At 32.6% G+C, this 24,751-nt stretch overlaps 1 protein-coding gene and 1 long non-coding RNA gene across 5 annotated transcripts in view; one reads left to right on the top strand and one right to left on the bottom strand.

The window, feature by feature from the left end:
• The window catches only part of LOC143222116 (para-nitrobenzyl esterase-like), an 86,878-nt gene extending 66,121 nt beyond the window's left edge, over nt 1-20,757 (top strand). For all 4 annotated transcript variants that reach the window (XM_076448093.1, XM_076448092.1, XM_076448090.1 and 1 more), the window contains 3 exons: nt 10,818-10,973; nt 17,722-17,867; nt 18,945-20,757. In XM_076448093.1, coding sequence (XP_076304208.1) covers nt 10,818-10,973; nt 17,722-17,867; nt 18,945-19,253 — 611 coding nt within the window. In that variant the 3' untranslated portion in view covers nt 19,254-20,757. The remainder of the gene's footprint in view (nt 1-10,817; nt 10,974-17,721; nt 17,868-18,944) is intronic.
• Nucleotides 1-24,751, bottom strand: part of LOC143222118 (uncharacterized) — a 45,561-nt gene that overhangs the window by 9,835 nt on the left and 10,975 nt on the right. The window lies entirely within an intron of this gene.

Here is a 24,751-nt window from a genome sequence, read left to right as displayed (position 1 = left end):
GCTCAAATATACTCATAGATATTTTATTATTAAATATACACTAAAACAAATAGTAGATAAAAAATATTGAAAGATGGGTTCTAAAGTACGGATGTACACTACTGAATAAGCCTAGAAAACATTTATCTATGGAAGAGTAATTAGGAAAGAAGGAATTGTGGGTAACGTAATGTAAGTTTTGTTAGATTGTTTGTTTGTTTTTTCAATTTCGCGCAAAGCTACTCGAGGGCTATCTGCGCTAGCCGTCCTTAATTTAGCAGTTTGAGACTAGAGGGAAAGCAGCTAGTCACCACCACCCACCGCCAACTCTTGGACTACTCTTTTACCAACGAATAGTGTGATTGACCGTCACTTTATAATGCACTCTACGGCTGATAGGGCGAGCATGTTTGTTGTGACTCGTATTCGAAAACGCGACCCTCACATTACGAGTAGAATGCCTTAACTACCTGGCCATGCCGGGCCTAAGTTTTGTTAGAAATATAAAAACGTTATCGAACAACAACAATAACGATATTTTGTTTTTCTTAATAATAATTTATTTAACTGCAATGTTAGAAGTTTAAAATGTTTCTCAGAAGGTGTAAGCCGTGATGAATTTTATGTTGGTGAAATAGATAATTTAAGATTAAGGATGAAGATCCCTCCCTCAAAATAAGCGAAATGTTTATCAGAATACGTTTTAATGAATGTATTTTGAGCAAATATAAAATTATCAAAGAACCACATTTTCATGTGTCCCCTTTCTGAACGTGTAAAATAAAACAGAAAAGATGAACTTTCGGAAAAGTATGTCCACCGCTGGGACAGCGGTAAGTCTACGGATCCATAACGCTAAAAGCAAGGGTTCGATTCGCCTCGGTGGACTCAGTAGATAGCCCGATATGGCTTTGCTCTAAGAAAACACACACACATTAGAAAAATACTTCATAATTTCTAGTGCCTCTTGAGGTAAGGTCAGTTGGAAATGTGCAACGTAAAAAATTACCGGGAATCACAGCAAGGGACAAGAAAGTGAGTAAGAGTTATATGTTCTATAAATTTCTATGAAATTAACAAAAGGAAAAATGAGTAAGTCGTTTGTTATCAAACGCAAAGCTCCACAGAGGGCTATCTGTGGTCTGCCCACCACGAGTATCGAAACCTGCTTTCTAGTATTATAAGTTCGCAAACATACCACGTGCCACCGGGGGGGACAACGATAAAACAAGAGTATACTTAACGATATAAAAATAGTGTACTTGTCGAGTTTAAACTTATTCATTTTGAACTATAGATTTATAGTTAATGCTTATTAACTACAGTAATGTTAGAGTATATACATATTAGTTATTATTCATGTAAAGACTGAACTTTATATTTGTATATTTTGAAAAAAAAATATGTATTGAGTTTTGTTTAAGAAAGTGTCATTTCAACGTTTTTAATTATAAAGTATCTATATAATTACGTATTATAAAATTGATGAGTTCAATTTACAGATACTTATATGCTCCGTATAGTATGTTTTAACTAGATTTTTTTAAAACAAAACTCAATAATGTAAGGACTGAACTTTATATTGGTATATTTTGAAAAACATGTATTGAGTTTTGTTTAAGAAAGTGTCATTTCAACGTTTTTAATTATAAATTATCTATATAATTACGTATTGAAGAATGATTTTTTAAGTCAAGAATTTGACAGAAGAAGATGATAAAGAAACGGCGTGTGTGTGTGTTTTCTTATAGCTAAGCCACATCAGGCAATCTGTTGTGTCCACCGAGGGGAATCGAGCCTCTGATTTTAGCGTTATAAATCCAAAGACTTACTGCTGTCCCAGGGGGGGACATAAGGATAGGGAAATCAGCATTTTTTAGATATTTTAATGTTTTGTTACAAGCAGAAACTTGTATATGTTTCGCTTATATATAAATATATATGAGTGTGTATTACATATCTATATACCTGAAATTTTTCTTGAATTAGGTTTCTCGTGAATGACTACATTTGAAAACGGTTAAACTAAAGAATGCAAAAATGAAATATAAGTTTACTCAAAATGAGTTATCTCCTTAGACACTTTGCATTTTACTTGAAAAGTATAGATTATATATACAAAAATATATATAGAAGTTTTTATGATTCTGAAGCATACCTTTAAACTCGATCATAAATTATATTTCTGAATAATAATCTTTTATAGCCCACATCAATTGTTCTCGATCTTCCTGGTTAAACTGAATGTTTTATTCAAGCTTATCTCCCGATGCAATTCTTTACTATATTTCATCTAGTCGGAATAACATTGAACGAGTTAAAGAAATGAGAATTATTTCGACACTTCTCTGAACGTGCTATTCTTCTAAAATCAATTAATTTTAAGGCTTAATTTAATGTGATACCTTTAACAAAGAGACAAATATAAAGTTTTGTTTCTTTTGAGGCCTTTTCTGTGTATTTAGTCATTATCACTTGAGCTGTTTTATGATCTTCGGATATTTATCTACTTAAGTTATTTAATTTGTAAAATACAATGTAATTATTGTGAAGAAAAATATTCTTACGATTACTCCAAAAATTATTTTTAGATGTACTTATTTATATTCTTTACTGATTGACTAAACCTATTTTTAAAACGAATTAAGTTACTGTTATAACGTTTAATGGATTTATTACCTTTGTAAGATATTAAATGTATATTGATATATTTTTTCAAGCTTCTTCATCTGTAATCACAATTAGTAACTATTCAGGGTTGTTTTCATATATAACGAATATCACCCATTTCATTTATATTCTAAAAATATATTTAGATATTTATTAAAGTACGTTGTTTATGGTGGTAATAAAATCTCGTGCTTTCAGAAATTCAACTTTATTACTTCAGATACAGCATTTCATTTATCTTTGTTGAAGGAACATTTACGTTCCAAAGACTGTTGTCGTATTGTTTTATTTTAACAGTGAGTTAGTTACTTGTTTCTTGTCACGTACTGTCTGAGTGTTGGAAAATTTTTATTTATTAATTTTTATTAATTACCAAAATTAAATAGTCATGACATTTTCTGGAATACAAACGTTTTTTACAGCTGTAAAAATACCTTTACTATAGCTAAAGCCAATATAATCTATTAGATTATTGACCAAAATTAGCACTAGTATATTAAAACAGAAATACAGAGTTAGTTTGCTGTGCGTGAAATTTATAGTTTTACCATTGCTTTATCATCCTGATAAATTTCAAAACAGGGCCCAGAGTTACAATATCAGTTTTAATTATTATCTCTTCAATCCGACTGTTGAAGCACTCGTAGCCTCCTGCCTTATAATGCTTCTAGGCAAAGCAAACATTAGATTGGTTTAAGTCAAATACCTCTTTCGTCAACAAGGATCTGTTAGGATATTTAACAAAGTGACTAATTCGGTGGTTGTAATTTTTATTGTAATAGTTAGAGTTTGAGAAGTAATTGTAATTAATCATCGACTAAAACTTGATAGGTTTTAAATATTTTTTTCAGGTATATCAGTTCATTTATTAGTCTCATATATCTCAGCAATACCAAATCTCTGAGAGTTACGTGTTACATTGTGTATCAAGCTCAATAAATCTTAATAACTGATAAAGAATGGAGAGTGCTTCATAAAAAATATTTCAATCAGGTTAAAAGATGCAGTAGCAAGGAAACAAGGTTTCGATCTGATAGTGAAAGTTTTATATCGCACACACACTTAAGGTTAATATGCTTAATATAAAATTAAGTTATAAAGTAATTACGCAAAATTACGTGAAATGTTAAAGTGAATTGAGAAAAGAAAGAGATTTATTCTTCAGATTATAGATTTATAGTTAATGCTTATTAACTACAGTAATGTTAGAGTATATACATATTAGTTATTATACGGAAGTCAGAAATGGTTCAATATTTTTTTCAACTTAGACTATATAGATTTTTTCTATATGAGAAACTGATATTTTGATACTGAGTTGTAAACAAAATTGTCCATATAACATGTATATATAACTTATTAACCAGGTTTACTTTTGTTAAGAATATTAATAAATAATAAGTATTGAAGTTAATGTTAAAATACACGATACATTTTATCTATAATTCTCTAGTCTGATGGCATTTACACACATACACACCCCAAAGTGGCACAGTCTGCGGACTTTTACCTCTAGAAACTGAGTTTTGATACCCTTGGTGAGCACAGCAAAGATAGCCCATTGTGTAGGATATATTAATATATATATATTAATTTATTTTATAATGGTTAATCATAGTTTACAGTGTACAAAATATATAATTCCCTTTAAAGGTATCAATTAAACTAGCTAACTGATGGCTGTTCAACCCTATTAGACGTGTCAGACGATATATTTTTCGTTTTATATATATTTCTTCTTAATTTATTAACGTTATTATCTCGTCTGCAATCAGAGTATCAAAGATTTGAAATTCTGCCGCCGGAAATGCTCGCTGTTTAAGCCGTAGTGTCGTTATAATGTTACAGTCACTACCACTGTTCATTGTTGAAAGAGAATCCTATGAGTTGGCGGTGGTTGATGTTAATTAACTGCCTTTACTCTGGTTTATCAGTACTAAATTAGGGACCGATAGGGCCAAACCTGTATTTATCTTTCTGTTTGCATACTAAAATAATGAACTTTCTTGGTTTAACTTCAACATTTAATTAACCCAATAGTATCTACACGTTTCCATAGTGACATCTTTGGAATGTACACTTTGTGAAGATTAGATATCTCGTCGTTTATAGTTACTATCATTTCTTGAGAGAATAGTTTTCTTTGTTTGTTTTTCTAACTTCAAACATGGCAGACTTCAGAAAACTATGGATATTCAGTCAACGAGTTTTGTATGCTAAGAAGTATATTTTCTGTAATCACTACCAGAAAATAGCGCTTGTCTGAAAATAAAAAGATACGTGATTGTAGTCTGTTTCGTTCTCGGCGGTAAGAAATAAATGAAAATATGATCTGGTGGTGCGCTGATAAATGTTTTTATAAAAAAGGGTAGAACTATCTTTCTTAGTGATAGTTAGACTGTGTGATGTGCAGCTAGAATGTGCAACAGAGGTAAATTTAAAAAGTGAAGTGCTTACCCGGCATCAGCATTGGCAGAAATAAAAAGGATAATTCTAGTTACAAGCTTTTATTTCCTTATTATTATAGTTACAAGTTTTTAGTTCCTTGAATAGGTGACATTATTAGGTAAGAGAAACTGGAATAAAAAAATAACTTCTGGTTTTGAAACTTGATTTAAAAAATCACTCGGTGAAATAGATTAAAAGCTTTCTATTTAACAATTTTATCTCGGACAAATGACTGGTTATTTGAGTTATAATCCAAACAATTCCTATGAGACTGAGCAATGAAAAGTTATTTACCTGTTTTCAGCCGGGAAACAGTAGCATATTAATGTTTTATCTAAAATAATCATTTTGTACTTGGATTCGCACACGTGCAAGAAGCAAATACATGATGGTTTCTGTCTAATTATAACGTGTAAAGTTTGGTTATTTTTGGTTGAAATTGACGCTGAACTTTGTGATAGGTTTATGTTGTATTAACGAGGCGCAGATTACCTAGCAATGGTAAAAACACGATTCTAATTATCTGTTTTTATGTCCATGGTGAATGATTTTTTCCAACCCGGTTGAAGTCTGTATGATCGTTTTTGCGACTTTTTATTAATGGAAAATAGAAACTGAGGCGCCAGTGTGAAGTAACATAATCTAGTTGTTTGTTTGTTTTTGGAATTTCGCGAAAAGCTACACGAGGGCTCTCTGCATTATCCGTCCCTAATTTAGCAGTGTAAGACTATAAGGAAGGCAGTTAGTTATCATTACCCACAGCCAACTCTTGGAGCACTCTTTTACCAACGAATAGCGGGATTGACCGTCACGTTTTAATGCTCCATGGCTGAAAGGGCTAGCATGCTTAGTGAAGAGAATTCTAACCTACAGATTACGAGTTGAGCATCTAACCAACAGGTCATGATAAGCCTCACTCTATGGAATGGCTCCTGTTATATGAAGCCATGATTAATTTAAGAGATAGTGAACATAATCTGTAGGCGTTTGATCTTCTTACTTAAAAACAAAATGGCCAAACCTAAAAGTTTGTAATACTATTTATATGAAAACACGTGTTTATGAAAACTGACCAATTAGATGTGAAGAATGGTAAGCAATAAAATAGCAGAATAGTCAAGGTTCAATGGAAGGGTAATAAATTATGTGAAAATGTGAAGGTTAATAAATTATGAAGAAATTTAAATCTAAATATTTATTAATAAGAAAAAACTAACAAGCTGAAAGATAAAAATAGTGAGGGAATAAAACATGCATGTTATTCTCTAAATATCGAAAAGTAAAACAAAGTGGTATACCTCTTTACCTTATCTAAATATCTTCCTAGGTTTAATTAAATGCCTGAATTAAGTAACTAACTAAAGTAATGAAGATTTTTATTATTCATCTTCTTAAATAACACACAAGAGACATGACACTTAATCAGAGGTAAACAAAGGAAACTTTAAATATAAAAAAAATCCACCATTGCAATAAATAAGTCAAAGCTTAAGGTAAAACAGATAAACTGTGGATAGTAGAACTAAAAAAAACTATAGCGTTGAATAAAATACAACCAAGTTAAGATAAGAAAAATAATTACGGTCAACATATTGTTGAACTAAAGGAAATCCAGGATAATCAAGTAAAATAACTAAGAGTAAATAAAGAACAGGGAAAGTGGAATTTCAAAACATCACTGTGAGCTTACAATAATTAAGCATGCATTAATAGGTCATATTGTTTACAATCTCGTGCAAAATGACCGAGCCGGAAATGCTGAGGTTCACGGGAAACCAATCAGTAACGCCCACCACCACAAAGGTTTTGCCTGGATTTCTGAAACTACAACGTACTTGTCTGCAACTTTGATAATGTATTTAAGGTGAAAGTTTGGGATACATTCAACGACACTGTCTGACACCCTTGATTCTTCAATCTAATAGCCTGCTAATAGTCGATAAGTTAGAAGCATATAACAGGATGAAACTTGAAATAATTGTAACAAAATCAACCCCAATGAAATTTAAAATGGTAACGGAAGTTAAGCCTTGAAACAAAATGACTAAAACTAAACAAGGCAAACATGAAACTGAAAACAACATTTGTTCAGATCACATGCCATAACCAAACATATAACTTAATGCAACTCCAAATAAAAATTTAAACAAAACAGAGAATTGGAATGATAAAACCCGCTGTTCGATTCTTTACAGTGGACATGACAGATAATCCAATGTGTCTTTGCTCTAAAACAAACAAGCTACGGTATTATGATCTTACATTCTTCAAGTTTGTTTGTACACAGAGTCTTTTAAAAATAATGTGAAATACACGTGCTTTAACAAACGCATATCTATTTTTATATATAATAGTAACACTCTATGCTCGCGGTGTATGCTATGAATGTTTAGCAGCTCCCGATGCCTATGGCAATCGCTGTAAGTTTCTGTCGCTTCTCTTGTGGTCCCCCAGTGGTGCAGATGTATGTCTGTGGACTCACACCTCTAGAACGTGTGTTTTGATACCCGTGGTGCCAGAGCACAGATAGCTCATTATGTAGTTTTGTGTTTAATTCCGAACAAACAAACGAAAACATTTCACCTGTGAGCTGGAACACTTATTATGGATGAAAATCAACAGTGATGGGTATTTCTGTTATAAATCATTATCTTCATTGTACTTTGTGTTGTAAACTGTAAAACATTTTTACATACACATAAACACAAGTACATACGGTTTTAATAACAGATAAAGCACTGTTTACTTTTATATTCTACCAACCAGCCTCAATCTCCAAGTCTTTCCCACTGGAAATATTCTTATGTGGTTGAGTAACCCACAACTTTAGGCAAACACAAAACATGATCCAGGACAAACTAGTAAAATATGCTCATATTGACAAAACCTTTACAACTTTTATCAACACCACATGTTGTATTAGAGCAAAATTATAATCATCCAGCTCAAGCCAACTAGCAATCTGGTCAACTGTTACGAATTTGCACTGTGTCACATTAGGTAACATGTGAGACCTATCTGGTATTTTACACAGGAAGACATCCATCAAATTTGCAAAAAAACCAAACCTACTTACAGATATATATGTTTAAAGCTATGCCATACATATCCCGTACTAACATCACCTAAACTCAAAATATACATTGTTTATCACATTGTGGTCTAAGTTAATACTCTGGTAAACATATACATATCTCAATATTGAAGTCATATTCTTCACTGTTTTACATAATTGTAGTCCCTCGATGGAGCAGCGGTACGTTAACGGACTTGTAACGCTAAAATTCGGGATTCGATTATCTACAGTGGACATAGCGAAAGTATGGATTATACATATTTTGGTTCTTTAATAATGCTCACCATGGATGTAAAGAAAAGCCTTGATCTAGAAATGATTTTTTATATGGTTCATGTAAGTGGCTCAAAAAATTAAATAAATATTACTCATTTTATAGCTTTTCTCAGTTTGTCAGTGGCAGGAAGTAAGTGTTATAAGTTACTTTTAGCTCATTAGACCGTTAGATAGTTTACAGATGATTTACTTTCTGCCAGCCTCAGATATTGTCGGTTTTCAAGGGATATTCTTCAAGTCTTTAGGTTTGTACATCTTCACAAATGCAGGTATTCTTAGGTACATTCAGAAGCCAAACACAGTGATGTATGAAGATATACACTATTTTACTTTCCACATCAATCTTAGCCACTGGACAAGAGTAACATAGCTTTGTGCTGTTCATCTAGAAGGTTTCTGATTGTCCAGAGAATCTGCAATATTGCCATGAGTTGGTGGCTGTTTTACCTGATGGTACAATGGCTCATTCTGTCCTAGATAAATCAATATATATAGGCTTTACTAGTTTCGCTATTAACTGGTGATTCCCAACAATCACTTGCTGGTTACTAAGCTAATTAGGTTACATGTCTCACAAAGACCATCACATTTAGTTCTGTGGTGCCTCAACTGACCATCACCGTTACGCCAACATATAGTTAGTAACCAGAAAAGATAGAAGTGTTGAAATACTTAAAGTTTCTTCTAGAACCTCCTAGATCTCTCTGAAGGAGGTCATTAATTTGCTTTAGTTTTCACAGTGGATGAAAAAAAAAAGACCTTTACCCAGATTTTTTTTCCGTATGGTTCATGTAGTCGCAATAGAAATAACAAACTTTAAAATAATGAAAGACTTAAATAGTAGAAACAAGTGAGTTAAAAATAAACTCTTCACAGTCTCACTGTGCTATCTTGTGATCTTATCCTTTGATATTCACTGGAAGAGCTATAACCAGTAAGTATATATGTATACGTACATAAGGTATCACAGTGCCAGGAGAGGCATAAATATCTGATTGCAAGAAATAAAATTAACATACCGAGGAAAGACATAAACACTTACGTAAAATAATAAATCACAAGCTTGATTTCTTAGACAGTCTTGAATTACCAAGAAACTAAGGCCTTGTTTATATATTCATTAAATTCCAAACTTTTGAGGTTGTTTAAACTTCTCCACACAAGAAAGTGTGAAACAGTTGTGGTCTTTACAAGACCATTAAGTCGGACAAAAAGCCATGTACTGTAGCCTATAATCCTAGATGACGTATATCATTACAACTTTACGTGTTCAACAAGAAGTTAGCTTCCATCTCATGCTAACTTGTACAAGGCATATACTACCCATTTTGCTTTGATATGAAACACACCGCAGTTCTACAGAAAGCCAATGTGCTATGTGTTCTTAACCCAAAACAATGATTAATGTGAGTTTACAATCACAAATATAGTAACTAACTCCAAGTAACTTATGCAGATTTTTAACATTCACTTGAATATATCTGAAACATATCACATACTCAGTAAGCAATAAAAAGCAACGTGTGGCAGTTTTCAAGTTCTACAGCAATCATTAAAATATGTCGTTTTTTTACCCAGCATGGCCAGGTGGTTAAGACACTCGACTCGTAATCCGAGGGTCGCTGCTTCGAATCCCCATCACGCCAAACATGCTCGCCCTTTCAGCCGTGGTGGGGCGTTATAATGTGACCGTCAATTCCACTATTCGTTGGTAAAAGAGTAGCCCAAGAGTTGGCGGTGGGTGATGATGACTATCTACCTTCCCTCCAGTCTTACACTGCTAAATTAGGGACGGCTAGAGCAGGTAGCCCTCGTGTAACTTCGCGCGAAATTCAAAACAAACAAAACTTATACATAATAAAATACAAAACGTCTGAAAATAAAAAATACAACTTGTTAATGTATGTTAAAACACGAGTAACAGCCTAAAAAATAATACATTTAATAAAGTTGCTCCAAATTGCAATGAAAATTGTGTTTTTGAAAATCATGGTAAATGTAAAACATTCCAGTTGCTTTTCATAGTTTAAGAATATAAACATTATTTTGGAAAGTTCTTCATACTAGTTACCAAAATATATCATAGTTTTTATTATAAGAGGGTTTCTTGGTTTGTGCAATTTTCATTTTTCTTGTTTGCAAACCTCAAAACTAAAAGGAATTGAAAACTAGAGCCAAAATGCATTTACTTTTCATAGGTTTTTATCTTTAAAATATTGCTCAATAATTATAATAATCGAGTTTTTAGAACTGATATTTTCCTTTGAACAAATAACATGAAAGAACTATCAACTATTGATGAAAAGAAAAACATATCTCCTTGGTTACATACATCCCTTTACAATATTTTCAAACATATTTTGTTTAGGGACTTCAGCACAAGCAGTGGAATTTTGGCCGGGTCCTGACGACTTACGTCACTGGTCGTGGAGAAGGTACAAGAAATACGTCACAACCAGCTTAGATAGTTTTGGTCCTCGCATTGCTCATCTGGCCCTTCATCTGTACAATGCTTCAGACACTAGTAAGTACTTGTAGAGGAAGATTCAATATTATCTTATAACGTTACATATGTGTATGTGTGTTGCGTTGGCTTATATGTGAAATACTTAAAAATGACGGCCCGGTATGGTCAGGTGGTTAATGCACTCGACTTGTAATCCGAGGGTTGCGGGTTCGAATCCCCGTCGCACCAAAATTGCTTGCCCTTTCAGCCCTGGGGGGCGTTATAATGTGAGAGTCAATTCCACTATTTGTTTGTAAAAGAGTAGCCGAGAGTTAGCGTGGGGTGGTGATGACTAGCCTTCTGTCTAGTTTTACACTGCTAAATTAGGGACAGCTAGCGCAGTCCCTCGTGTAGCTTTGCGTGAAATTCATACCAAGTCTTGAAAATGTTAGTTTATTTAGATTTTTATAAATCTCTTAAGACTCTAAAAGAAAATCTGTTCTCATGTACAAAAAAGTACTTAAGCGATGTATTTTCAAGACAACCTTTCGTCTCTTGTTTAGCCTTTTGAGTTCTTTGAACCCTCGAAACAATGAAATGCTCTCTTCATATATTATTTAATGATTCGTTACAATAAGATATAGGCGCATTTTTTACAATTCAACATGAGTTACCAATGTACTAAACATTTTTGATTTACGAGAATAAATATTCACTGAAACTTTGTTCAATTCGTACCAAGTAATCCTGATGATGTTCTCCAGGTCTCGTTCAATAAAAGTTTCCAACTATGAGTGACCATGGACAAAAATAATGTTATTTATTGCTTCTATTCTTCTCATAGTATTAGGCTAACTGAAACGATTCACTGCCATATGAGTCTAAACCAGGGGTTCAAATACCCAATAATATCAGTTATTGCTGACATTGGTACACAAATTTTCGTACTTACATCTTCTACGTTATACACAGCTGTGTAGATTTAATAGCTGCATGTTTTTGTGCTAAATACGTGACATGTCATATAATAAGAGCTCAACATGTCAGTAATGTCATTTCACACTTGTGTGTGTAGTACACAGAACAACATATGTATATTCCACGAACCAGAGAAAGTATCGTAATTATATAGATTACACACACAATATGAGAAGAGAAAATGCCATATATAAGACAAGTTAATAACAACTATTTTCAACGACCTAAAGTGTATACTAAATTAATAAGATTTCAAAAGCGTAAAATGTATTTGAAATAATCTATATACGTGGTAATTTTCATTTGTTTTACACGAATATTTACATAATTCTGATATATTTCGAATGTCTCTATGAGTTGGCAGTATTTTTCTTTCTTTCACCACAATGTCGGTATCTTGTGATATATATACACATTCACATGTGATGCTTAATTGAACAACAATGGGTGATTTAGAGTTTTGTATAACACAACTTGTTATGGCTTATTTCACTCTAAGAATCTTAAACTTTCTTGCATTGTATGCAAAATTTGGCTTTGAACTGAACACTAAATATCAGTGTGTTGGGGTATATTCACAAAATGATTGTTGCAATCAACCTTTCTTTAACTTTTGTTTTTATTAGTTAACATTTTCTAAACAATAATAAAATTGCGACAGTTTTGATATTACGTTGATGTGCGTTTCTAGTGTGAATCCAAGTCAAAATTTCATTGTTTTTTGTCCTTTCACTAGTATTCAGCTCAAGTTTCACCTAAATTATTCAGTACTAACACAGATCTGCGAATTTAAACTTCGTAAAACTTGTTTTGGTTTTAGTAACGGACTTTCCATAACAAAACTATGCAGATTTCGAAACTAATAATATTTTTTCATCCACGTAAGGATTTTTTTTTTACAAATCGGGAAAAAAAAACATTTACTTAGATCAAATTATTAGTTATGTTAGCACAATGAACAAATTTTAGTATCATGTTTGGGGTCTAGAGCGATCGATAAGACTCTCACGTCGCGATTGGTCTAGAGAAATCTATAGCCAGTGGTTGTCAACATTTTAAACATAACAAAATGTAACGTGATTTCAATAAAAACGATTCACTTATGTAAAAGTATAACGTCGTTTTGTTAAAACTCTGTACGTGATGAAGAAAAATAGATATTACTATCAGACTGAACATACAGGAATTACTGTCATATAAGAATTTCAAGATAATAAAACGATTGCAAGCCTGTGTTATTGGACATAAAGTTAAGAATGCTGCTAATTATTGATACAGAGAGATTTGTTCTAATACCACACTCTTTTATAGAGTAATAGTAAAATGTGTTTGATAAGTAAACAGACGAATAAAATACAACCTCCAAGTTGTGCTCTTATTGTACTAATCATTACTTCATCAGGAGTTTTTTTTTCTCTTTGTAACATATTTACCTTCATTTATTGTAGCTATGCACCACTGTAAAATCTACCATATTAGTAAAGTGATGCTAAACCAGCATTCGAGTTAGCAAATGTTTTTAACAACCTGTTTCTGACATGGTTGAGTACTTAAATGAATAACGTAAGAAGAAATAACTTTGCTTTATCTTTTAAGAATTCAAATGAGAAACATCTGGTAAGATTCCTTAAGGCAGTTCAAATTTACACAATTTATTCTACGCCAGACCCTGTGGAAAGTAAAAGTAATATATAAGTGACTATTATATTAGTTTCAATTTTTATTCAGAAAATTACTAAGAAGAAAGTAAATTTAGTTTACTTGATATTAAAGGGCATCATATTTACTTACTTAAGTTTGAAGTTTATTTAATTTAAAATGTTTTAAATAAAAACAAGCCACGAATGTTATTACATTCCATAAACTTTATTGCTTCCCTTATAAGGATTTCAGAGTGCCTAACCAATTAAAAACACAAATTGTAGATGATGAAAGGCCAGGATGTAAGTAAAATTACAACATTTGTATTTACCGAGATGTCACGAAACTGATCACACCCACAAGAGAAGCCTCCGCAACGATTCACACTTTCGAAGCCACTTATTTACTCATGCCTAATTCTTATGCTGATATGTTTGTAACTAATAGCAACAACACATTCTAAACTACATAAGTCAAGTGATCATCTAGTTGGTCCTATTAGTCAAGGTAGTTTAGTAGTCCTATTAGTTCTCAAGGAAAGCTTGGTGTGTGTTAACGAAAGGCACAATTCCACGAAGTAATATAATTCTTTTTTAAAATATTTGTATCTAAGTTAAAAAGTCAACTAAATAGCAGTAGTTTTAGGGCACTATATTCTGGTGTTTGATATATTTTTTGCTACGTGAAATATTTTTGGGACAACCAACATAATTACAAAAATAGGATTATGAAAACAGGCATCTTAGTGCAAACTGGTTTCAAGTGTAAATGTAAGCACCAAATGTCCTGTTTTTATGTATTTTTGTGTTTATTGTTGTATATTTTTAACAAAAGCAACTAAAATGTGTAAATTAGAAATTTATTAGTCTAGAGAAGAAAAGAAAAAAATGTTCTCGTGATCATTCCTTGAAGTAGCCATCTGGTTTGATGTTACGAAATGTAAACTGATAGACTATTTACCATACATTCTCAACCCTCGTGCTGGTAGATTTATTGCTTTTCACGTTGCCGAAGCTTATTCAACCATAAAATTAAATCGAATTAAAAAAGACGTGAAAAGGTTGGAATCTTGGACGTTAGATAACAAAACGTGAATAAAAGAATTGAAAATAATTTTGTGATCATTCTTTGAGAGACCCACCTGGGTTTTTACTTCGGAATGTAACCTGGTAACTTGTTTATCCTAAGTTATTAACTTTCCATGTAATTCATTGCTTGTCATGAAAGTGAAGATGGTTCACTGCACTGTAATAAGACCATAAAACTGAAATAAAAGAGATGTGCAAAATGTTGAAATCAGAGTCTGTCCAGACAAATCCATGTAATCGTTTGTTACAGTCTGTAGCTATCGTAGAATAGTATAATTTATTTTACTTCGTAAAATACTTACTTCAACTTTTCATTTAACTCTACTTCGAGTACTTTATTAGGTCTTCTTTATTGTGAATAGCCTAGAATAGAGGGTGATAATTGCTTGATTGCTACACAGTTATGATGTGTTGTGTTGGTACAAGTAATAGCTCTAAAATCAAGCGTGTATGTGACTGAAGTTCGAGAAAACTGCCAAAATGGCATGTAACCTCAGTTACTTTCTGACCTATGAAATGATTTTGTAGTGTAAAATGTATGCAAGACGTTTTTCGAGGATTGTTCTCACGATACTTTTAAATAATGTCTACGAGTATAAATGTGGGTGTAATTTCTCCATATACAATGATGTAACTGTGTTCTTTTGCAGTGCACAATACGAAACTAGAGATTGTGAATTTAAGTGTAATGATTTTTCTTTTACTATATCTAATTTCCTGTGATGTCATTTCTAGTGAGGGTATCGATTTGCAAAAGGATGTACAATGTTGTGCAGGTTTCTTTTCTCGTACTGGCTTTACTTTACTGTGGAGTATTCTGTTTAGCCAGTTTCGTGTGTTTATTGATTTATACAGTAGCGACAGCGTAAATATTAATCCGGGTTTAGAAGAACTGTAGTTGAAATTTTTTTATTTGGCTTAATTTGCAATACCAAGTTGTGTGTTGAATTTAGCAACTCATAAATGCTAGCACGTTGTATTTCTGCAGTTATTAAGACATAACTATTGTTCAGGTTACCACAGTAATGGTGCTTGAGCCAGAGAAATGTGTTTAAAACTATTAGCATATATGATGATATATAACATATGGGGCAATATACGTATGTGAATATTTTTCTTGGAAGTGATGGGCGTGTGCAAAGATCTTATTTGAAGAGATTCAGAAGTGCTGTATAACATGGATGTATTAGTTACATAGAGAAAAGAACAGTTAATAACATATGAATGAAAATAAAGTGTGGAGTTTGGTTTCTGGGGCATTGTATTAATATGCAGTGTATTCAATATCCTTATATATGCTAGTAAGGGTATTTTTCAGTTTTGACACTATGATATTCAGCAGATAGAGAACTTTCACCAAAGAGATAAAAGTAACTGGAAAGCTCACATTATGTTTGAGAGAAACATAATTTGCATTTTTGTTTTCAGTGATAATAGTGAAGAATATTTTCGAATGGATAAAATTGAAATATGCAAGAGCACAAGTTGTGTATTAAAAATAAAATTCATAAACAGTAACATAAGTGTCATATTTAATTTAAACATGGTATAATCACAAATAGTAGCATAAGTATAGCGTTAAATTTAAACATGGTATAATCACAAACAGTAGCATCAGTGTCATATTTAATTTGAACATGGTATAATCACAAATAGTAGCATAAGTATCATGTTAAATTTAAACATGGTATAATCACAAATAGTAGCATAAGTATCATGTTAAATTTAAACATGGTATAATCACAAATAGTAGCATAAATATCATGTTAACTTTAAACACGGTATAATCACAAATAGTAGCATAAGTGTCGTGTTAAATTTAAACATGATATAACTAGTGTTTTATTGAGGTATTATTAAATACTTTAATTATGCATATTTATATATTTTTTCAGTATACAGTTTTTCTGAATATATTTTCTTAACACACTTTCGTTACAAAGTGTAGTTGAATTGTTTGGTTCACTTTGAGTTGCCTTAGGAAGCCTGTTATAAAGTTGCACGTGATTAAAGTCTAATGGATAAAGGTCGTCAGTGTTGATAGATTCCCGTGGTCAGAAAACAGCAGTTATCATTTCATCAGTGACTAGCCTCTTTCCGTCATTTGCGTGAGAACCAATATCCCCCCCCTAATTTCCTTCCTATTGGAATAAGATAATGTTTTCATAACAACCATACAGTAGTGAGAAAATGTGTTTGAATCCGAGGGTCGCTGTTTTAGCTGTTGTCTTGGTAATAATAGCAGTGGTTAGTATTTATCAAACATAAAACATGTGAGCTCTTATAAAGCCTGTGTAAGTGTTATTTGATTATATAAATTATTTTCATGCTTTATGTATAGAAGATTCTTTAGGCCAGAGATTGTTGGTTGCACAAGAGCCATTACAACTTTAAACCTACCCTTCTAGCAAAATTTCTGGCCAATCAGTATTTGACTGACCCTGCATCTCAGTCTTAACTTTCTCTATTTGCATTCAAGCCCATAACCCTTCGGACTGTTTTATTCATGCAACTAATCAGACTTTTTGTTGGTGACCGAACATTCTTTACCTTGATACTATTAAAAAAGGGACTATGGTCTTTGGTGACCTTGGTAATTTTTATGAAACCTACCCAGGTATCCTCAAGATCCCAAACGATAGCCTCACCTCATACGAAGGAGAGTCCATGGATCTCCATCCATTGCTTGCCAATACATCCAGTGTTCAGGATATTACCAAGGCCACAAATTGGTTAACTATGAACTCTTTCAAGTCATCACAACAAACTGCAAAAAAGCCATTAATGTTAGTGTCAAAAGAAGGTGGGCCTGTAGCGACTGACTTGTTTACCACATTCAGCCCTCTAGTGAAACCAAGTTTACCCACAACTCAACCCATGGTGATCATGTAAATTCCTGAGCCATCATCATGCTCGTGAAAAAAGAACCACCCTAGACACTCTTCATGTCTGGGTAGCCATCCAGTGGTACCTTAGCCTTTTGTGAAGTAGCTGGACATAATACATACAAAATCCAAGCAAAATGATGATTAACATTAAAAAACGTGTAAATGTAATAAAAATTAGTTTGATTATTTATGTCATAAGAAGCGTGACATCGATTACTTCTACGCTTTTAGATTCCGGGACTACTGAAGAACTCTACACCACAATGGTAACTGATCTTCGTCAGACCTGTCCAGTGACTCAGCTAGCTTCTGCCTACACTAATAATATGAAGTCTTCTGTATATCGCTACATAATTACGGCACAGCCCTCGACAATGGTAAGCCCAAGTAACATTTATCGTGTTCTGTATGCTCTAAAATTATTCTGCGCGAAAAAAAAACTATCGAAATGTTATTCCTGCTTTTTACGAACATTGTTACAGGTTTCATCTGGTATTAGAATTATTTCTTCCTTCACTATTTTTGTTCAACCTGATGACTTTCAAAATCTACGTTTAAAATGTGTTTGACAGTAATTCCTGTAACCTGTGAAATTCAGACACATTCGTTAGTACTTAACCACTCTTGAGATAAAACTTCCTCTAAATTAAACATGTCGTGACCTACTTAAGCAACACTGAGCTCAACAAATGCTTCATTGAGGACATCATGTTAAAATATGCTTTAGTTCCATAGAAGGCAGCACATATCCTTATTTTTCATTGCTGTTCACTTAAAGCTGTCCCTTCAGTGACACAGCGATATGCCTGCGGACATACAACGTTAGAAACTGGGTTTAGCTAACTCGTGGTGGGAGTAGCACAGATAGCCCATCGTTCTACTTTGTGCTTAACTTCAGAACAAACAAATCCTTACATTAAAAACAGTTTCTATTTACGTTAGTACATTTAAACAAAAATAAATATTTGACTATTAGATCAACGAGTTTATTTTACCACTGAATTATTATGTAGTTTGTTTAATATGTTTTATATATTTTATTTAGTCCTTTGGACTAAGCGTTTTCAACTGACAAGAGTATCTGGACCATATATCTAATGGTTGATTGATGGTTTGTGTCTCGTTGACGCAAAAAACGCGATCCGTAGTTTAGGACTGCTGATTGACTTTTCATCGTTTAGTGAATCAATTAAAAACTAGTAACAGCTATTCGCAGATAATTCCTATGTAGTTTTGCGCGAAATATCTAAAACAATTAATTTTGTTTTTTAAATGGCTTGTGAATGAATTTCACTTATTGTGTTGTTTATAGAAGCTAGTTCACTTTCAACATTTATATTAGATATTACTTAAATGTCTCTTTCTAAGTTCATTTTTCATAAAGTAAAGTTATTTGACGTGTATACATTACCATCTACAATTCTAACAATGTTTAACGATTTATTCCCTAACAGGTTAAAACGTACGACTATAAAGCACTTTATCCTTTCCACCTATGGGACCTTATAGCATTTTTCAACCAGTTGGAAACTTATATTAAGAATCCCAGCGAAAACGATTACGCTTTCAGAGATCTCGTTCAAAATGTCGTCATGGATTTTGTGAAATCAGGTGAACCTCCTAAGGCATATCCTGACTGGGTGAAGTTTCCTAAATCTGTTGCGTTATTGGCTGAAAACGTTTCTATTTCGGATAGTTACCACGCTACACAGTGTAAGTTCTGGAAACACCAGGGTCTAACGAGGTACGCTTGGGTAAGTTAAAGGAAGGGAAAGGAAAAACCTGGTTCCATGTTTTGAGTTAAAACTTCATGTTGTGAATTACAAAATCACGAAAAACCGTAAAACATACTTTTATCTTTCAAGAAAAAACACAATAAGATTTACAAAAATAAATAGTAATAATAATAATTCAACATAAGGAGAGTATTAAAAGTATTATGTAAATAAAATTAAATAATACGAGAAAAACCCAAAAACCCACGAGAAACTCTGAATATTGTATGTATATCGTTAGTGATAAAATATTTCATGTGTCAAAAAGTTAACCGTTGAAACCCCTTCATAACTTCTGCTTTCAATATTCATCCTTCCGTCCGTCATATTAACTTAGAGGAATATAAAACGGACATAATAGTTTCTAATTTTGTTGTTTTACAGTTTCGTGTCTTCATATACATTTCGTTCCATAATCAGGGACGTAAACGCGATGTTTTTGTGGTTTACGTTTCTCCAAATTTAAACAATGTACATATATGTATATACTGAATACGTAGCTGCTTTCTCCTGCTTACTATAACTAGAGCATATAATGTGATTTACAAGCTAATCACCCTCTTAGGACTCGCCTCCATTATTTAATAACTTTCGTATTTTCGTAACAAGAGGGTAAACACTTTTAAAAGTATACAATTAAAATAACTTCGTGGTTCACAATCGGTCATCGTTTCAGTTTAAATATTTATGTTGTAGAACAAATGAAGAGATGAAGTTGAGCGAACCAATTATCTCGGTACAACTATCGGCAGTAATCTTTAGTTGTTGCAAAATCAACAAAGCAAACAAGTTATGTTCAAAGTTGGTGATAAATTATCATATTCTAAACTTATGATAACGAAAGAGCTAGAAAGTAAGGTGACACATCTTTTATTTATTATGTAATTTACAAGTTCTCAAATTACCTTTAGTTCCCCAAAGAAGAACATAAGTTTGATATTTTGACCTAATGGAACGGGATAATATACTGTTCAATATTTATGAAATTGACTAGTATCTTACTTTGAAAATACACAAAGTATTTTTGCTCCAAAAATGTGGCCAATACCACTGTATTCAATGAAAAATACTTTATGAAAAAATAATATCCTGTAATCCACGTAATTTTTTCATCCTATTTGGAATTAATGCAAATTCGAGAACACATTTTTATTTTATGAAACGGAATATTATGTTATTTAAACAACTGTATTAAATTAATGGATATTTTTTATTCGAGATTATATTGAAAGGATGTGATTTATTTTATAAAGTTAAACATAACTTCATTTCGAATACAACATAATTCGGTGTTTTAAGAAATTAATGGCTTGTTCATTATTGCCACAGAATTTTCGTTTTTTCTCAATGTTAAAAGAATACTGAACATTGAAATCGTGATTTTTAAAACTCATGTATGTCGTACTTGCTTTTTAATACGTTGTAACCCTGAATTAGTCACTTCTCTGTATTTGTATATCTTAGAAGAATGCTATGGATATGTTTAATAAAAAGTGTCATTTCAACTTAGATGTCGTAGCTTTACTTTTGTTATTTAACACATTTCGGCAGTTTTCAGTTTTGCAGCCTTAAAACAGACAAGAAAGTGTCCGTAGTAATTTTGGTAATTTGCGCTTAGCTTTTTAAATTGAATTAAAGTTACACTGCCTTAGTGGCTCAGTTGTAAGTCTGTAGGTTTATGACCCTTAAAATTGGGTTTTGCAACTCGTAGTGGGCAGGTTACTAATAAGCCACTACTTAGTTTGGAGTTTAACCAAAACCAAACTTTTCCATAGCCTGATCAAACGTTTGTTGTTGTTTTTTACTTTAAAATCAAAGGGATTCTTTAATGGCAAATAAAATTTCAATTTTAAACTGTAATAAAAAAACATCTCATTTCTTACCAAGACTTCTAATAATCATACTTAAAACTACCCCACTAGTATATGAGAAATTTAGTTTTTAGTGCTTTTTTAGAGTATTTTCAAGTTTAAATATATAGAACAAGTTCCCACTGAATTCAAAATTAGTTTCAAAAAAATGTTAAAAATGTTCATTTTCAGCAGTATCCTTATAGAAGAAGGTTTCTTTTCTTGTCTGTTTTAAAAACGAAATGTCCTCATGCGATCTCCGAAAACAAGATTACAGAAAAACCGTTGAGTTACTTAGCGACGACTGTGAATATTGCACAAAAAGGATTTCTTATTCACTTTTATGTAATAGAAATTTAAGTATATATATATATATATACATTTTAAGCCAAATCAAGATAATACACAATTTTCACTTAAATGAACAAAGAGCGTCTCACGAGATATCTCATTCTTTTAGCTGCATCTTAAAGTGAGTTGTAACCATAGTAACTAACGTGCTGTAATTGGATTTCTGTAACAGTAAAAACTACTGCTTTATCTTACTTCTTACATGCGCCTATGATAATTATTTATATTTATATATATTTAAATTCTTCAAAGGAAAAAGTAATTTTGTAGGATATATTACATAAAAGACAATATGATTTATGTTTTTAAAATTTTTATTTTGCCCATGAAACAGAGAAAAAAATGTTTTGGTATAGGAATCTTTTTATCGTGCTTGTAAGAATTTTAGGGTTATTTTTCGAACACATAATGTTTGCAATATGTTCCACTTTCCCTCACACGGCACGAGATCCGAAGAAGACCCAAATTTTCATGCATTCAAACATCATAATTAAAATAAACTTGAATTGCTAAATAATTACAGTTTATCTCTTTGTATCTATAATTTAGGAAATTTTTGGAGATTGAGCTCTTTATTATATGCCACTGTGCAAAATCTTGATAAAAGCGAATAATATATTTGAATAATCAATAGAGTTTGGAATTAAGAATCGTCTCTGAGGGGAAAAAAGTAAGGTCCAATTTCTTTCATCATGAATAATGGCAAGTAACCCTAAAAACACAATGTTTGTTTTTTGTTGCTGATTCTACATACTTCTGAATATTGTAAATCATTGTTGAATTAAATTAAAAACCTCAACTGAACCAAGACCGGTTAGGCAGTTTTTACTGATATGATTGGAAAATTAAGCACAAAGCTTCACAATGGGCTATGTGTATTCTGCCCACCACAGGTATCGAATCCAGGTTTCCAGCGGCATGTGTCTGCAGACATACCATTCTGCCACTGAAGAGCTTTTTTCTTTTGTTGTTGTTAAGTCAACCTATACAATAGGTTATCTGTTCTAACTATAGAAGTCCAACCCTGTTTTTAGCACTTTTAACTTCTTAGACTTACGGCTGAAGTAGTAAGGAGGTAATATAACGGATAATTAACCATTCATTGGTGGTTTTGTATGATGAACATGTATAAATATTGCAAAGATGTAAAACAGTTTGATGACAGTCATACCATCAATAAAATAGCGTAGCCAGGTGTTCCACTTAGAGAGGGCCAATAAATTAAAAAAAAACAACTGATATTCATTTAAATTAAAAAAAATGCTCACTAAAGTTTGATTGTTGTTGAAATTAAACACAAAGCTACATAATGGGCCCATCACGGGTATCGAAGCCCGGTTTCTAGCGGTCTGAGTCCACAAACATATCCGCTGTGCCACTTAGAGGCTTGTCATTAAAACAAATCAAATCAAACGTAAGAGCGTTCACATTGTTAAATGACATAAAACGAGTTGAATACGAAGTACTTATCTGTGCAAACTCAAAAAGCTACTAAAGTAATCTTTTATAACTTTCAATTATAATTTAATGGGGTGGTATTTTGAGATTAACCATACACATTTGATGGTTTTTGTTGTTGTTTTTTTAATTTCGCGCAAAGCCTCGACGGCTATCTGCGCTAACCGTCCCTAATTTTGCAGTTTAAGACTAGAGGGTTTGTTTGTTTGTTTGTTTGTTTGTTTGTTTTGGAATTTCGCACAAAGCTACTCGATGGCTATCTGTGCTAGCCGTCCCTAATTTAGCAGTGTAAGACTAGAGGGAAGGCAGATAGTCATCACCACCCACCGCCAACTCTTGGGCTACTCTTTTACCAACAAATAGTGGAATTGGCCGTCACATTTTAACGCCCCCACGGCTGGGAGGGCGAGCATGTTTGGTGCGACCGAGATTCGAACCCGCACCCCTCGGATTACGAGTCGAACGCTTTAACACGCTTGACCATGCCGGGCCATTTTTAAATATATTTATTTTTGTTTGGTTGTTGTTTTGAATTAAGCACAAAGCTACACAAGCTCTGCCCACCACGGGTATCGAAACCCGGTTTTTAGCATTGTAAGTTCACAAACACATTTGATGGAGTGGCAACATTTCCGTGGCAGTTACAACTGAAGCAATCTATAACATATATATGGAAATTACAATTTCGAATAACTTCTTTCTTTGCAAAAAGATAAGTAACATCAATTGTGGTAATTATTGAATGAGTGTATTAGGAATAAAACGCATCTCTCTGTATCTGCAAATTTCTTATATTTATGTTAACTTTGGTTTGTTTTGAATTTCACGCAAAGCTACACAAAGGCTATCTGTGTTAGCCGTCCCTAATTTAGCAGTGTAAGACAAGAAAGAAGGCAGCTAGTCATCACCACCTACCGCCAACTTTTAAGCTACTCTTTTACTAGCGAATAATGGGATTGACCTTTATATTATAACGGCCTTACAGTTGCAAGGGCGAACATGTTCGGTGTGATGGCGATTCGAACACGCCACCCTCGGATTATGAGTCAAGTGTCTTAACCACCTGGCCATGCTGGGCCGCTTAACTTTGGTGAAGGGTTTTTTATTTCAAATATTCCTAGATTTTCAAACCAAAAGTCATAATTTATAATTCCACACATATAATATCGACTATTAAGTTTTTAGCCTTTGTGTCTGAGAGCTTATAACAATAAAAATCAATTTTCGATACCCTTTATAGATAGAGCGCAGATAGCTTCACCACTAACAATAGTTCCCATATGTCTGCGGTATTTTTATACTTTAAAATCCTGAACTTTAAGGTTCAAGTCTCCGCGAGGGAGACAGTAAAGATAGCCCTTGCGTAGCTTTGTACTAAAACATCAACCACATCAACAACTTATCAACAAATCATTGAATTTGTTTAAAAATAAACAAATGTCGTAATTGGATAGCGAATCAGAGATGTAAAGAATACAAATTTAAGAAATATAACGCTATTACATTAGCTAAAGCATGTGTTAATTAAAATTCGTCGGGTGAAATCTTTTAAAGACCATTATGTGCAGCTCACAGTTTGTATACTTACCAGAAATAATAATTGTGTATAGTCCACAGCAATCCATATTAATAAGAAAGAAGTTCCATTGATGAATATAAAGTCGATGAACCAATTTTGAAGATGTTTTTCATTAACATAATAAATTACTATACACTGAATATTAATTAAAGTTCTTCCCTAATTAACTGACTTCGTTTTTTAACATCCAAACTGAAGATTGAAAACAATCAAGTTGTGCATTTTAATTATCATTATTTAATGAATAT

The sequence above is a fragment of the Tachypleus tridentatus genome, chromosome 8 (assembly GCF_004210375.1).
Source record: "Tachypleus tridentatus isolate NWPU-2018 chromosome 8, ASM421037v1, whole genome shotgun sequence".
Lineage (NCBI taxonomy): Eukaryota > Metazoa > Arthropoda > Merostomata > Xiphosura > Limulidae > Tachypleus > Tachypleus tridentatus.
The sequence above is the reverse complement of the archived record's forward strand: the minus strand, read 5'-3'. Positions and strand labels throughout refer to the sequence as shown.